The sequence below is a fragment of the Paramormyrops kingsleyae genome, chromosome 9, assembly GCF_048594095.1.
Source record: "Paramormyrops kingsleyae isolate MSU_618 chromosome 9, PKINGS_0.4, whole genome shotgun sequence".
Lineage (NCBI taxonomy): Eukaryota > Metazoa > Chordata > Actinopteri > Osteoglossiformes > Mormyridae > Paramormyrops > Paramormyrops kingsleyae.
The window spans coordinates 3,445,543-3,462,082 of NC_132805.1; the positions used below are offsets into that span (position 1 = coordinate 3,445,543).

General features: G+C 42.5%; 2 protein-coding genes across 3 annotated transcripts; both read left to right on the forward strand.

The window, feature by feature from the left end:
- Nucleotides 1–5,339, forward strand: lta (lymphotoxin alpha (TNF superfamily, member 1)). The gene is made up of 6 exons (XM_023802655.2): nucleotides 1–193; nucleotides 468–593; nucleotides 1,375–1,414; nucleotides 1,686–1,760; nucleotides 2,206–2,238; nucleotides 4,548–5,339. Exons 2-6 carry the CDS (start codon nucleotides 471–473, stop codon nucleotides 4,904–4,906), a joined length of 630 nt encoding a protein of 209 aa, XP_023658423.1. The 5' UTR covers nucleotides 1–193; nucleotides 468–470; the 3' UTR covers nucleotides 4,907–5,339.
- Nucleotides 5,340–10,156: 4,817 nt separating this feature from the next.
- On the forward strand, nucleotides 10,157–15,807 carry tnfb (tumor necrosis factor b (TNF superfamily, member 2)). 2 transcript variants are annotated; one of them, XM_023802512.2, is made up of 6 exons: nucleotides 10,157–10,306; nucleotides 10,611–10,844; nucleotides 11,216–13,898; nucleotides 14,132–14,195; nucleotides 14,315–14,374; nucleotides 14,613–15,807. In XM_023802512.2, exons 3-6 carry the CDS (start codon nucleotides 13,740–13,742, stop codon nucleotides 15,056–15,058), a joined length of 729 nt encoding a protein of 242 aa, XP_023658280.1. In that variant the 5' UTR covers nucleotides 10,157–10,306; nucleotides 10,611–10,844; nucleotides 11,216–13,739; the 3' UTR covers nucleotides 15,059–15,807. The 2 variants fall into 2 exon arrangements, with proteins under 2 accessions (XP_023658280.1, XP_023658279.1); XM_023802511.2 differs by having other exon boundaries at nucleotides 10,611–13,898.
- The last annotated feature ends 733 nt before the right edge of the window (nucleotides 15,808–16,540 follow it).

The following is a 16,540-nucleotide window of genomic DNA, read 5'->3' on the forward strand; positions in this document are numbered from 1 at the left end:
TGCCACATCATTGCACTTTTTGCCGGTCAGAGATACACTCAGGGAATCACTGCAGGCCAGTCAGAAGCTCTGGGTGTCGGTGTCATATTTCTACGTATCGCCATGTGTCAGTGCTGTTTGCATACAGAGTCTCTTCATATTTAGAAAGTTTCAGATCCCTTGGGGAAGTAATCCAGCAGAGAAGAGTCAGGAGGTGATGTGATTTTACAGAAGGAAAACAGCTCTGTGTAGATTTGTGTATCGGTAAAATTGATATGCAGAACAGTTTTCTAATCATCCTGTGAGATTCTCCGGGAAACGGTTGTTGCTATTTCAGCCTATGAGGTTTAGCTATGGTGTACCAGGCTGATTGAGAAAAGTGACAGTGATCTTTAGAAGCTGAGCCGCTGCGTGACGGCCGGGGGGGAGGCGGGGGGATGGTGGTGCTCACCGAGGGTCACGGGTCTGTGTTCTGCTGGCCCCCACAGACCATGTGCCGGCAACAGCAGCATCCGCACTTCTCCTTGCTGCTGACCTGGTGCAGCCTGCTGACGGTGGCTGTGGTGGCCGTGGCTGCTGCCTTGATGATATCGACGATACGACAGCAGGAGCAGGTAAGCGCCACGAGGCTGGCTATGAAGGGCAAGCTCCGCTGCGGGGCTACCTGAAATGACTTAGAATTAGCTAGCTGAAATGACTTAGAATTAGGTACCTGAAATGACTTAGAATTAGCTACCTGAAATGACTTAGAATTAGCTACAGGAAATGACTTAGAATTAGCAACGTGAAATGACTTAGAATTAGCTACCTGAAATGACTTAGAATTAGGTACCTGAAATGACTTAGAATTAGCTACCTGAAATGACTGCATTGTATATTCTATATAGAAATCTCTATTATTATTATTATTAGCACTGTTGCCTCACATCATCTCTGGGACCAGGGTTTGAGTCTCCGCCATTCTCCATGTGTGTTGCATTTGCATGTTCTCCCCCTGTTGTGGTGGGGTTTCCTCCAGGTACTCTGCCCCCCCCCCCTCCCCCCCAAGTCTGAAAACATGCTGAGGTTAATCGGAGTGAATAGTGTGTGACTGTGCCCTGTGATGGGTTGGCCCCTCATCCTGGGTTGTTCCCTGCCTTGCGCCCATAGCCTCCAGACCAACCACAACCCAGAACAGGATAAGCAGTTACAGATGATGGATGGATTATTAATAATTATCTACGTTTTTTGTTGTTATCATTGTTACTGAAAAATATACTCTGTTTCATTGCATTAAACTGCACTACCAGTGTATGACACCTATTTGTTAGTTCATTTGTGGTTACTTGCAGTTGCAGTTACTTGCAGTTGCAGTTACTTGCAGTTAACCTTGAGCTCATCCATTCTCATTCTCAGAATGCATCAAAGGTACCTGGGATGCAAGAGAGGCATCAGGGTAGGTTCTGAATAGGTCTCAGTCAACAGCACGTGGCTGTTTAGCGCTAAAAAGAAACATAAAGCTATATGTTAAAAAACATAAATGTAAATGATGTTATTTGAATATGAGGCTAACAAAGAGCCTATCATTGAGGGAGCACACTGGCCTCAGACTGGTTATAATTGACAAGGACACTGGCAATGAAAAAAGCTTCTTTTTAATTTGTAAGATTTTTAAATTATTAGATTTGTAGAATAGAAACAAGTAAACGGCCTTTTCTCTTTTACAGCTGATGCAGTGATTGCACCAACTGGCGCAACAAGCACATCAAGTACTGCAAAGAATGCACCAACTACCGCGACAAGTATGTGAGATTGTTTCTCTAAGCTAGAATGGAAGTCTATGAACAACATTAAAGAGAGCAGATGCAAATGGACTACAGGGTGTACAGAAGGGAAAAGAGCGCGAATTCTGACCGTTTGTTTTTCCCAAAATGGCCAATGGGTACATTTTAATTTCAAAATGACTGCTGAATGCATCATGGTTTGCTACATTTCAGTAAGGAGGGACTGATCTGGTAGATAATAATCAGGTATTTGGGGGTGGGGGTGGGGTGGGGGTAATCATGTCTCTATTAGTGTGTAGGATTATGTGCCAGTCAGGAAGGATGGAGCTGAAACTCTGCAGCCTCAAAATGAAAGTTCAGGACTATTGGCAGGATTTCCAAGCTGCAGGTTGTAATGTCACACAACAAAGAGGAACGCTGAGTTTGTTTGTTTTTTAAGAAGAACATTCTGCTTGCATTTTAGGAGGAAACATCTGGCATATTCAACTAACTTACAGTAAGTGAACCTCCAGCTCTCAAGGGACAACCTTTTCATATATGTATTTTTCATCTATCACTTCTTTTTACAAAAGTCTATTATGTAATCATACCTGCCTTGTGAGGTTAGTGATGAAGATGGCTCTCCACCACAAGGCAAGGGCTAATCGCCTGGATACTGTATCGAGTTGCAACTTTCATTCACTGAACAGATAGCGAGCTTTCTGCAAGATGACTCAGATGGTAATTGCATCTTGAGGGAAATGACATAAAGTTTCCACGGAACATCCTGGATAACTTCAGCAATAGAAACTTCAAAATGTTGTATTCAGAAATGAGATGGCAGCACCTTGGTGTCACACTTTTCATTTGGAACGCCTCAGTGTAGATGCAGCAAGCAGTGCATCGCTTACGTTGATCTATCTCAGCTCACCCGTAAGCTTACTGGTTCACATTTTACTTACATACTGTAGCAGACACATTGCTCCAAAGCGACATGTGCTTTTTGCAGAAATCAAGGTCAGACAGTCCCTGGAACAACTGGAGGTTAAGAGTCATACTCAAGGCCTCAACAGTGAAATTACTCTGTTGGTGATAAGATTTAAACCTGCGACCTTCAGATCACAGCAACACCATCCCCAGGTCAATTATTACATCCACATGTAATTGAAACACATTAATTATTCTCTGATTAAATTTTGATAGAATGGTTACTCTCCTAGGTACTACTTGACATTAGTAAATTTTATTAAGCAAATTATGGCTACATTTACCATTTAACTATTAAATATCTCATGCCAATTAATTAGATTGACCATTTAAGACCCATACATTTACTAATTACTCAATTTTCCCCAAAATATCTTTTCATGAGCCTGATGGAGTGATTTCCTTGACTGCTTTTTGGAGCAGAAAAGTTTGCGTGCACTCCGATAGATAGCTGGTGTTTAAAGTAACTTAGTGGCAGCTGGGCGCGTAGTCACGGCCCCTAGATCCGGGACTTAGAACAGCTGCGAGAAGCTGATTGGCCTAAAGAGGATGTCCATCACACAGAAGGCGTGCATGCAACAAAGAGGGGCACCGGAACACAGCTGCATGACTTTTCAGAGACAGAAACCGCATGACCATTACCTCACACCTTCCAATCCACCCCCAACCTTATGGGCATATATGGGAAGCCAGCGTGTGACTCACAGTGTAACCTAACCAGCTCTGTCAGAGGGATGTAACAATATGAAACTGGGGTAAGCAGAGGAAATGTCAGGTCCCTGGTTTTCGTATTTGTTTACAGGGACTTTTTTAGCAAAAGAGTAAGTCGAATGTATGGCTTATACCTTTTTGTAACCTTTGTAAAGGTGCATGGTCACCAGTTTTCACATCCCCTGCAACAGACTTCCATATCTCACTTTCAGGCACTGCAGAGCAGCTGTCAGTAACTGTTGGGACACGAGTACAGCTCCCTCTGAAGGGCTCGCACATCTCACTGCAGAGGGCCATGCAAAGGCAGTGATTTTCCAAAAAAAAAAAAAAACTCGTGTAAAAAATAAGAATTTGCAAGACTATTATTTGTAGCCAGTGATATCTTGTAACAGAAATAAGCAACTATCGTTGTCAAAGTCAAAGTATGTGTTATTGTCAGCAGATATATGAGGCACGGAGTGATACTGTGCTGAAATGGTCATAGTGCAGATTAAAAGTAGAAAATGAATAAAGAAATAAGGTAAATAATGAAACAAATAAATAGAATATAAATGGCAACACATATGAACATGATATAGACATGACGATAAGACAGAGAGACGCAGGTAACCATCTGACCGGTGGGGAAAGACTGTGTAAATTGACAAGTGTTCTAAACAATTAACAAGTCAGCTAAGTCCATTATTGTGTCAGTGTGGTGTTACTCCCAGGACAATGAGAGAATTGAATGAACGAACCTGATTTATTGCTAGTTACACTGACAATAGATCCCTGATGGAATTTTTGAATAACACATATGTTACACACGGCTCCTCTATATTGTTCTGATATGCAAACACACATATCCACACACCTGACCTGTTAGTTTCTTGTGTAATTAATTGAACGGTATGTTAATAAAAGCAAAGTGAGATGTTACTGTGCAGTTACTTTCATTAAGAGTCATTTGCCGTAACGCTGCCCATAATACCTGAGAGTATTAGATGAGTTGCTATACTGAAATAAATTTTGCCCAGCGGAAAAGAAAATGAGCACGAAAGTGGTCAAGAGTTCTTTCACATTTACACCAGCCCCTCCCCACCCCATACTTCCCCCTCCCTCATGATTATTATTGACTTTTACCTCCAGGCGACCTTGAGAAAAAGTGGATTCAGGACCTGCAAATACACGACTCCATCACCTCGACCTTCCTCCACAACAGCTCGGTCACCCTGAACACCGGAGGGCTCTACTATTTTTACGCCGTAACCACATTCCGTCCGTGCGATAAGAAGAAGACAGTGGTGCTGGTGAGGAATAAGATCCCAGGGCGTAAGGAAAAGCTGACGCTGAGCGAAGTGCGCATGACTTTGAGCGAAGGCAGCATGTCTTTGAGTAAGCTAATTAGCTGCGAGAAAGGAGACAGTCTGACGCTAGAGGTGATTCCCGTAGAATGTCTACGATGGAGCCCTGAAAAGACATACTGGGGTCTGTTCCTGCTGTCTTAATATTTCTAGAGACGGGGGTATTAACTTATCATCGACATCTGGAAGGGGCTCTCACTCTGTGACGGTTGTTTTCTCAAAACGCTGGCGTATTTTAAACAGTTCCGTTGAAACTTAAGACAAAAGCAGTGAAACCCCACAGTTTTGACTAACTCCACACCATTCTTAGAAAAAAGGAGTCGTGGGGTTATTTTTATAATTACCTGTTTTAAACTTATGTGAAATGAAAACCCACAGTCATGTGTGTTGTTGGAAAGTATGCGGACTGCATATAACATGGGTTGAGTTCAGTATTATCATTTAAGTGGTATCATCTAAAAGTATTTTGAATGTAATACATAAGTAGGCTTTTTAAATGTTTATGATTGTGATGTTCTCATTTTTATATTTGCTATATAATTTGAATGCCATTTATTTAATTTGCAGTGACTGTAAATAAAACCCATTCACTCATACCTGTACAGCATTCATGACCGGTTATCCAGTCCATGGAATATGATGAATCCTATCTTATGAATAAGCACAGCGTTCCAGGAAGGGGACACTCCTGATTGGACGCCTGTCTATTGCACGGCATAGATATCTAAAGACAAAATCGAGCACCAAAGGCGATATAGACCCACCAGTGGGCCATGTTTATGGAGAGCATACGGAAACCAGTGTAATCCTAAGTAAACAGTGGATGAATATGGAACCTGCCCACACATGGAGTTAAGAGCAGGACTGGAGTTAAAAATCCACCCTGGACTATGAGGTCACCCACGGTGGGGGCCAGGAGGGGAGGGGGGGGGGGGGGCACGATGAATTTTACTGAGGGGAGGAGGACCCCCAAGATAACGTGCAGAGTGATAAACTTTGTTTCCTGAGTGTTGCATGCTTGTACTGCCTTTGCCCTCGATATTAATTTATTCTATAGATTTAATTTTACACTGTCAAACTTTTTAAAAAGTTCATACACGTGATGCTATGAAACATCCACCTATACAAAATGTTCCCCCCTCAATTTCTTCCCACACATATATAAATTGTCTTATTAAAGGTGACCAAATTTTTAAAGATGTTTTATTAAAAGTTGCAATTTCTGAGAAGGACAAATAAGCACTAGCACTCACACACCACTAGCTGAATTGAGATCAGTGAGATAAAGAATAAAACCTGCAGAGTTTGGTGAGGTGTCGAAAAAGGTGTGTGTGCACGGAGTGGGGTGGAGATGAAACTGTGATGGGGGGGGGGGGGGGGGGTGACAAACCATGAGATTTACATCTACCACCATTAGATGGCAACAAGGGCTAAAAAAGCACAAGTCTCACCGGGGAAATGTACGCCTTCACACCTATCACTATGGACTATTGGCATGTCCAACATCATCACCAGTTGCCATTTTCACACCTATGCCACACTATGACTAATTCACGGTTTATTTCACTAAGGGAAACGCTAAGACATAAATCAGAACTGAACGCTGTTTGTTTAAAAATCCCATGCAACTCACAAACAGAACAACAACCTTCACAAAAGAGGAAGTCGCACCCACATACAAGGACTGCAAATTTCCCTGAGTGCAGCTCTACAGGCCCCCATGTCTGCTCAGATTCTCCTCTGACACCTTCCCTAATCTTCCGCATTCAACCTGAAACAGAATGTAACCCTCGTAACTCAATGCCAAACCCAGAAAGCATCTGACCTTTGACCCCAGATAAATTATTTTACAGCCTCTGAAATGCCCGTCGAGACAGCACGTAAGATAAGGATTCACCGATCTTCATGTTATAGTTTCAACACCTCAGCATCCTGAATTTCACTTCCTTCATACGAACAGTAAAGTTGGCTTCTTGCCATTTTTCAGTGTCCATATATAACAATAGAAACAAATTACCCTTAGAAATTAAAGGAAATTTACTGAGAAAAGCCTACTTGAAAGCAACCTTATTTAAAAATCCAAATCTAGTATCCAAATGTCGCGTTTATTTCAACTGAATATTTCAATTATAGGATAGCTAAAGATAACAATTACAAAATGAATTATCATGTTCATTCATAGGCAAACCTGCAATAACCTGGACTCTCAGTGGCTAGTTTTAAATCTCAAGAGACCAATTAACAGTGAGAAGACATCCAGAAAATCAAACATATAGAATATGACATATAGAAACACAAAAATAAGGACGAGGATTTTCTGGGAGCAGAAAGAAGTAGATGGTTCAACCATGTAGGAAAATCATGGCACAATGTCCAGCCGATAACATCTGGAATCCTTCCAAATGTGACACAGATTTATAAAAGTATTCAAACCTAAGAACGGATCGCGGTAACAAAATTTAAAAAGGATCTACGCGAAAAGGGGGCAGAAGGAAAGTAACTGGAACAAGTGAGAGGCTGAGCTGTGGGAAAGAGCCCATGGAGTGCAAGGAAAAGGTCCTTCACTGCACGAATTCCCCTTTTCATGATAAGGAAAGAGGAAGAAGAAGGGGGGCGGCGGTGGGTGGAACCGTGCTGCTGAACAGACGGAAAGCTAGTGGTACCAGCTGAAAGTGGGGCAGCACGGTGGCCCATCACCTCCCAGCTTTGGGTCTCACTTCCTGTCCCCGGCGCTGTGCACATGGAGTTTGCACGTTCTCGTGATCGTGGGCGTTTTTGTCTGGGTACTCTGGTTTCCTCTCACAACCTGAAAACACGGTCATATGAGTTGGTGTCCCTGATGCCCCGTCCAGGGTTTCCCCCAGTCTGTGCTCTCCGCAGCGCTGTTCCAGATCGGCATTTATGAATGTCAAAAGACTTTCACAGGTGTTATGGCATTATATAACGAGCTCTGTAATCTCCCTTTAAGTAAATTCATTAAAAAAGTGACTAAACGTAAAGTTAAAGAGCAACGTAATTTACAAAACGTAGAATAAATCAAAGATATTATCATGCTTCAGATTCCTAACATGCGGTTAGTTGTACTTATTTGGCTGCCCTGTTAGAGGAACAAGTTACAATGCATATGCATATGCTTTCAGTATTTCACATACTATGCAACAACCTGACTGGTTTCTCTATGCACAGGAGGGAGGGGCTTCCTGTAGCTAGGCCTCGAAATCCATCCAATCAGCTTGTCATTGCGGGTGTTGCGGGCCGTTCAGCGAAAAAGGAAACTTAAACCGTGGCTTTGGGAACAGTGAGGTCTTCACCGCTCGATGTGAGTCATTGTGTGAAAAAATTTACTTACTTAATAGTGACTTTCATTTCAGGTGGCCTACAGTAACGCTACGAATCAGAATGAACAAGGACCGCCAGGTCAGGCAAGGATCAGGTGATAGGAGAATAAAGATAATTGAGGAATTATAATTTAGTTCTGTCATCCACTGAATCAGCTGGTCAAATATACACTTCATATGTTGTACATTTATAATGTGCCACTTCCTAAAAGTGTATGATTTCCTGTGCAATTTGAAGCAGCATCATGGATTTTAGCCAATTCCTCTTAAATGCATGTATTTTTTAAACGTGGGGCACAGACTGACACCACATGTAACCATGGAAGCTAATAATGCTAATAGGGAACTGAAAGGAACACAGATATTCAAGCTCAACATATTGGAGCTATTTAACCACCCAAAGACCATTAACTCTGAAACATTAATTCCCCTTAACTCACAAAATAACAATAATGACACTTGTTGTTGTGATGTTATGTGTATTTCATACACAGAACGGAAGAACACTGAGAACCAAATACGCATCAAGGATGCTAATATCTGCTTCAGCATGAGAATATTGCATGTCTGGATGTGTATAATAAAGACGGTGTGGGGGATGTTTGCATGTTGCTCGTCTTATCATGGTCTGCCTGATGCAATTGCGGGGATTTACCTGTGCGTAGTGGAATTCGCCTTTGCTGAGTTCACCTGTCTCTCTCTTGACCTGTTTCCTTTGCACTCTGACCACTTCCTTTGTGTCTGTCTACCAGCCACTATGAATTCCTCTGGCTATGGGCTGCTTCCCCCAGCGTATGAACATGTCTGGGTATAATTAAGACATTTTTCTCTCTTTTTCATGCTCCCTGTCCCAGCTTTTTTTTTTATAGATGTTCAGGCTTGATTAAATTATTCCGGGATCGTAAGTTCATTAAATTATAATTACAGTTGGGAATGTGAGAGAGCATTTAGCGGATTCCCTCGCGGTCGCCTCAATCCAAACTTTGAATGGCTGCATAATGATCCCGGGATTCGCACGGCAAACCCAGTAGGACAAGAGGCTCCGTAGTGAGGCTTCAAAGATCACCACACCGCCCCCCAGTGCCCAAGATCATTACGCACCCATGGTATGAGCTTCCATTAGGGTTTCAGTGACTGACAAAACACAGCAGACACAGGAGATTCTTATTTACTTCATACACATTTCTTCAAATACTGGGTTAATGATCTCCATGGCGACAGGGGTAGAAATCTTGCTGTGATACACACTTTTCTAAGGAAAAACCTTCCATTAAAACTGCAGATTGGTGCAGGATGCTTCACCTTCTCACCTTCCTTATTTAACAGAAGTAATGTTTACATCAGAAAACTACATGAAACTCTTCACTTTCTGCGTCCCCCTGGCCGCAAAGATGAAACAAACCGCAGCAGTCAGTAAGGCTGCATCCCAGGCCCTGAGCTCCTGTTGTGACTTGCTGTGACAAAGGAGAAGTTGCTGTGGCAGATGGGGCCGGTGACAAAGAGGGTAACGACTCGCCTTGTGTTGGGGCCACATCCGTTTCTTTGTGGACCCTAACTCTGGGCTAATTCCTGGATGCGAGTGAGGCGTGGCTTCCGCGGCTGGGGGGGTGGGGGATGGGTTTTGGCACTTGGTTTACTGAGGACGCAGCTCTTTGTGAAGTCAAAGTTTCACCCTTGGCCACCTCAACATGTCTTCCAGGTTACCTGCCGAAATCAGTCAAAGGGGAATGGTCTAAAGGCAGAGCTACTTAAATGGCAGACTTTCTGGATAGTCTGATTGCCAACCTGAACAGACGTCTTGAGGCTGAGTTAGCCCACCGTCTCCCCCCTGCTCCATGGAGATATTCGGCTAAGCTCTAGTCACTGGTTCAGGGTCACGCCACGTGCTAGGTCACTAGGATCGCTACGCAATTCTTCTTCAAACCGCACTGTTTTGAAGAAAAGGTCACGATGCACTGTGGATCATCCTTATCTCATGTTTTTTTTTTTTTTTTTCTTTTTAGACGTTGATGCCGTGTCATTAGAGCTCACCACAGCATCCACATCTAAAAACCCTTTCAGTCTGATTCACACAAGCCACTTCACAGGGAGTCAGTGAGGAGGCAGGAGTGGGAGGGGAGGAGAGAGGTATCTCGCTGCGAGGGAGGAGGCTGGTGTGTACGAGGTGAGGACACGCAGCAGAGAGAGAGAAACAGAGAGAAAGGAGGTAGGTAACGAAACAAACACCGGTGGAAGTTCCTCCATAACTGGTTTTGTTATTTGAACCTCTTTCACTTATAAGAAAGTACATGAGTGTTGTATGAAAGTCCATTTGAATATCAAAGCACATTTTCTAGAGGAAAAGTAATTATACCACACATAGGTTTTCACACAAGGACCAGGTATAACACTTTCAAAAGACATTTTCTCCTGCAACTTGCCCCTTTTCGGAGAATACCCTGCTTTGGTGTTAGGCATTTTAAGTTGCTCTTATGGGTTATTTATTAAGTTGCTCCATTTTGAGATTGCAGGGCAAGACAAATGAAAAATTCCTCCTTGGGAAGAAAGATCCGTCCATCAGGGAATGACCTTTGCCACACACATTCACACCTAGGACAATGTGGCAATTCCAGTCCATCCTAGCACATTTTTGGACTGTGGGGGAGGACTGGAAAACCCAGGGGAATCCCCTCAGGCATAAAATGCAAACTCCACAGATGCAGAGCCACGGCAGAAACTCGATCCCTGGTCTCCCGAAGTGTAAGGTAACTGTGCCGTGTTACCCGAACCAAGGAATGCACTCAAGTTTGCATGTATACAGCTTTGTCAATATACAGAAACATATAATAATCTCATTTATAGGTTCATGAAGTCTACTGAACTGATCGATTGTCCCACTAAGGCAGGGGAAACAGCACTAAGGGCAGTTTAAGGCAAACAGGCAGGTTATCAGTGTCACTGGTTGGTTCTGTCTCTGCTGAGTAATGAATATGAGGGATGCCCAGCATCAGTAACGGGGCATTCCTGTTTGCCTCATTACATTCCCCATATCTATGTGTATTAGGTAAATTTAGCCTGAGTATATGAGTAAACTACTCATCCATCCATTTTCCCTAGCTGCTTGTCCTATATGCAGGGTCGCGGGGGTCTGGAAAAACCCAGGATGGGACACCTACTCATCTCGAGTCACTCACGCTATTCACACCTCCAGGAAATTCGGCTACTGCAGTTTATATTAGCATGTTTTTGGACTGCGGGGGGAGACCCCCACACCAGCCTGGGGAGAACATGTAAAATGCACAGACGCATAGAACCGGAGAACCGTGGTCACAAGGAGGATGAGGCGATTGTGCAAACCAAAGTGTCATCATGTTTATCTAAGTTTCTCCTGTGGGTTGCTTGTTAAGTTGCTCAATCTTGTATGTTTCACTCACAAAGAAGAGCAGGACAAGACCCAGCAAGCGCTCAAATGTAAAATCCACGTCATGTTTTTTCTTCCTCAGAAAAAAAAAACAAGGTACTCGATTTTGCAAGCATGCAAACTTGTGAAAATATGGAAACCTAAACTATTAGAGTCCCCACAAAGTGCTGGTGACACCATGACAGATTGGTTTGTGGGAGGTCAGTTTAAGGCAAACAGGCAGGTTTTCAGTTGGTGTTGGTGGTTGGTGTTGGTGGTTGGTGTTGGTGTTGCTTCTGCTCAGAAATGCATATGGGAGCAGCGATTTATATCAGAACTTTCTTGGCCCAGTTCAACTTCATCACACATTATATTACCTGTATCTATTGTATATTTGCATGCGTATTTGGTAAATTTAGTCCGAAAAATACTGAAGGTTATATGTTAAGTCCCTGATTTAGGTGTGGGAGCTCATTAGAACTACTTTGTTTATTTATATTCACCCACTTTCCAAGCACTTAAGTCCCTGGACAGAAAAATGGAGTGAGAGTACGGATATAGTACAGAGTAATGGAAGTGTAGGTTGGTGCTCCTCTCTGCGTGACGTTCTGAGCTTGGGTCACACTCACGCTGAGGAAGGAAGCCAGTGCAATGTGTCAAATGGAGAGTGAGAGAAAGACAGAGAGAGAGAGCGAGAGCGTCCTGACTGAAAGCTACCATGACGCATCCGTTTGAGAGGATGCAGATAGTACAGTGATCACAATCCATGATTTAAACCAGGACAGTTTAGGACACATTTGTTTCATATGCAAATATACTGCTTTCTAGTAGCTGTTTTGTAATAATATTTAAGTCAGTTGTCTGTAGCCTGGAAATTTCTTACTATACATACATTTTGTCCAACAAATGTTTATATTTCTTCCTTCATGGTTACAGACAAAAGGTGACAAAATAAGTACGGGACACAGGCTGCTCAAACAAATTTAATTTCTTCATTTTTTTCATGTGTAACTTTTCAATTAAAATACACTACCAGTCAAAAGGTTCTGCACAGTAGAGAAAATTCGAGACATTCTTTTCTGCTCTGTTTCATGTGATGAAACAGGTAACTAGTGCATTTAAAGTTAATGGACAGCCTAGAATTTGACTATGTCATCACCACATAACCAGTTAATAGGATGTGAGACATCCTTGTTTTAATTCACATACTTTTTTCATGTTATAAAGGAAACTTACATTTTCATTTACTTACATTTTCATTTATAGCTGTTCACTCAACCTTCTAATGTTTAACAAGTATACAAAATCTGCAGTTCATGAAATAAATGGAAAAGTGATAAAAACCTGATGCGAATACTTTAACCAAGGTCTGTTTTATATTTTTTCCTATGAAATGTACATATACATATGTTTTTCAAAGCAACACAAATATCAAATCTGATCCGCCTATGTTCAGTAATTCATGCATCCATAACGGAAATGCAGTGTATTTTAACAAGAATGTGCCGTGTCTATATTTTATATTTTTCATGCAGATAATTATGCATTGTGTATTGATGTAAAAGACAATGAACAGATAATATAGATCGAAAAGAAAAACAGGGATAAGGAAAACAAAAGGATGATGAGAGAGGGTAAAGTCATATGTGGAGTAAGAGTGTTTGTTTGGGCTTTCAACACGGGAAACCCTGTGCGAAAAACCTCTAAAAATAGAAACTGCAAAACGAAAAGAAAAACAGGAGGAAACAAAAAGGGGAAGACAAAAGGGAAAGCAGGGAAGGAGAAGTAAGAGACACGTGGAAGATTGGTGGTTTTTCCACTATGGAGGCCAACCGAAAGCAAAAGAGGGAGGGGCCAGCGCCCGAAGACGGCAGAGCCAGGGAAACAATGCACGCATGCTTTGTTAGTATGCAAGTGCGTGTGTGTGTGTTATGGCCGGATGTGTGTGTGCGCGTGTGTCGGTGTCAGTGCCAGAGGAGGAGTCACTTCGAAATACAGAATTTCACGGATTCTTCCTCTACTCAACAGCCCCTCCCTCCTCAAGCAGACAACTTAAGCCATTTCTATTACCACTACGAGCATGACATCACTGGAGTTTCCGTCGGGCTACACAGATATAAAACTGCATCTGAGAATGAGTGCAGACACAAACTCCTTTATTTATCTGGTACTGACAAACCACTAACAAGTGACAGTACAGCTCCGTGAAACATCTCTACTGCATTTATTTGCTTTTCCTTCGGACTCTGGGTCGGCTACCATGACGGTTTACGGCAAGACTACGGAAGACATTGAGAGCGGGCAGGTGATGGCTGCGGGGCACAAGTCATCTGGAAGCTGGTTTTGGAAGCTGTGCAGTGTGCTGTCGCTCATGGCTGTTTGCGCCGTCCTCGCTCTGCTTTTCACCTGGCACATTCAGGTAAGACCATACATGCCGCAAGCCAGCTGTAGTACAAACAATAATGGGTGATCACATGAGCGAGAAAGTAAACAGCAAATTAACTAGAGTTTCAATGGCTTTCTTAGGAGGTAACATTGTACAGTTTGTCTTTGATTCACTCAGTAGCCGTGAGTGTATCCTGTGTCAGATACACACACCCTACTCTATTTAATTGTACTACATTGTTATAAACGTCCTGTGTGTTTCAACAGAAGCAAGAACAAACACTGACAGAAAGACCAGCAAACGCTCTCACTGGACAGCGTGAAGTACATGGTGAGTTCACAGCCCCTAAATGAAATATTCGTATCTGGACTCTGAAACTTCTTCTCTTCGACTGTTACTAGTTAGTGTCACATGAGACTTATAGTTTGCGATCCTCTCTTCCTCAACAGAGCAGCAGAGAACCCTCAAGCAGATAGCTGACAAAGTTAAGGCAGGAATACACGTTGAAGGTAAGTTACCTGCATGCACTTTGCAACTAAGCCTGTCTGATCACTGCCCTATACTCTACTAAGCAAGGCGATAGCTGTCGCATTTCCAATAATAGGACAACAGCTTGAAACAGAAAGCCACAGAGAGGCCTCACCTCAGACATGACTAGTCTAGACTAGATGCAGTTTTGAGGTGGTTTTACGAAAGGACGAGGCTTGTGTTTGCGTGCAGGTGGCTAATATTTACACTTTCCTTCAGGCTCGGTGAAGCAAGATCACTTCAAATCGTCAGTGGAATGGAGCGTCATAGATGGCCATTCCTTCGTTCAGGGGGGGCTTACTCTACAAAAGAACAAGATCATCATCCCATACACGGGGCTGTTCTTCGTGTACAGCCAGGCCTCATTCCGTGTGTCCTGCAGCACCACCGAAGGCAGCCAGCAGCCGTGGATCATGGCGCTCAGTCACACGGTGATGCGTTACTCAGCGTCTTACGGCGGCGAGAAGCCGCTGCTCAGTACTGTCAAGTCACCCTGCGTTGGCGCCTCTAATGATTTCGACACAAGCGGGAAAGTCTTCAGCAGCATCTATCTGGGCGCTGTCTTCAAACTGCGGCGCGGTGATGAGCTGTGGACGGACACCAATCGGCTGCAGGACATCGACACCGACGAGGGGAAGACCTTCTTCGGTGTCTTCGCCCTGTGACAACGGAAAGCGAGAATTTTGTGGGCAAGGACATGTGCAGATAAGGAGAGGATGACTAATTTGTTAAGGAAGGTCTAGCTGTAATGAACTAAACACAAAAATAATTAACGAGATCCTGAGAACAAAATGAGAAACAAATACAGAAATCACAGTGAAGAAATATGGGCATGGGGAACAGTTCTACTGAGTAGCTTATCAATACATGCCTGACCATCTGATTGTGCTTGAAGTAATAGTCAATATTTGACTGCGGTATATCACACTTGTTTTATGATAAAACATAAGAAACCTAAAGTCCTATAAGAACTATATGTGTCTGAACAGTATTTGTAAACTGAATCAGTTTTGCAGCCTCATCCACTGTGTGCTGTTCATTCACAGCATCGAAGTAACGCCAAGCTCTATGTTCTGCTGTTAAACATGATCCGGTACATGCTACCAGTGAACCGCTTTACTGTAATTTACTCTCATTTATTGCAGTTTACATGGTACACAGGGGGCAATGAAACAACTTATTGTTGTGAAAAGTAAGCTCTTTTTTAAGATAGTTTAATAGTTTTAAAATATTTATTTTTATTTATTTCCTGTCCAACTTTATTTATATTTGTATCACTAGGGTTTATTTAATTACAGATGAATGTATTTGTACTGTGTTGATTGTATTTAATGCTATTTATTCACTAATATTTTGAAATGGTATTGTTCTTTTACTACTGATAGATGACTATTAAAATGTTGCTGAATTTCAATGCAGTTGTGAAAGAGACTGAAGGTGGGACCATGTGACAGTGGTATGGGCTGGGAATGGGATATTTATTTGGGGAAGTGTTCTTTTTTAGGGAAGCAGGTTTGAGAAGGAATGGGGATGCAAAATGAAACTTTAAATAAATCTTTGGTTGGGGGAGATTAGACACGTTTATATATATATAAAAAAAACAGGAACACGAGAAAGTGATTTAATTGATTCAATTCATTTAAAATTGATTTAATGTTTATCTGGGACATCTATCCATTAAAATCACTTATCAAATATAGTGTCATGGAAGACAGAAGGTGTGGGACACCCTGGATGTGATGCAAATCCATCACAGGACAGTCAGGCCGACATAAAACGGAACATGGGGAATATATAAGCCAGACGTGACGTAGTAAGCATATTTAACAGCCTGTGCGGAACAGTAGTGAAAAGTAAAAAAAAAAAAAAAAGTTGTGAAGCTTTCTCTCTAACAGATATCGCATCATGCACTTCATGGAAAAAAAAACTTGGGTCTTTTACTTCTGAGGGGGCTACCATGCAGGTAAGCTCTGTTCTGTACGAAAATAGCTATCGCTGTTTCACATGCACTGGCTAAAATGGGAAATCCCCCGGCCTTTCTTCTTTCCTGAAGTGTGTGTGTCGAAGCCGCAAAAAGTAAGTAAATAAGTAAGTAAATAAATAAATAAGGTGTGGGGGATTCTTATCTGCCACCTCCCCCGCCCCCC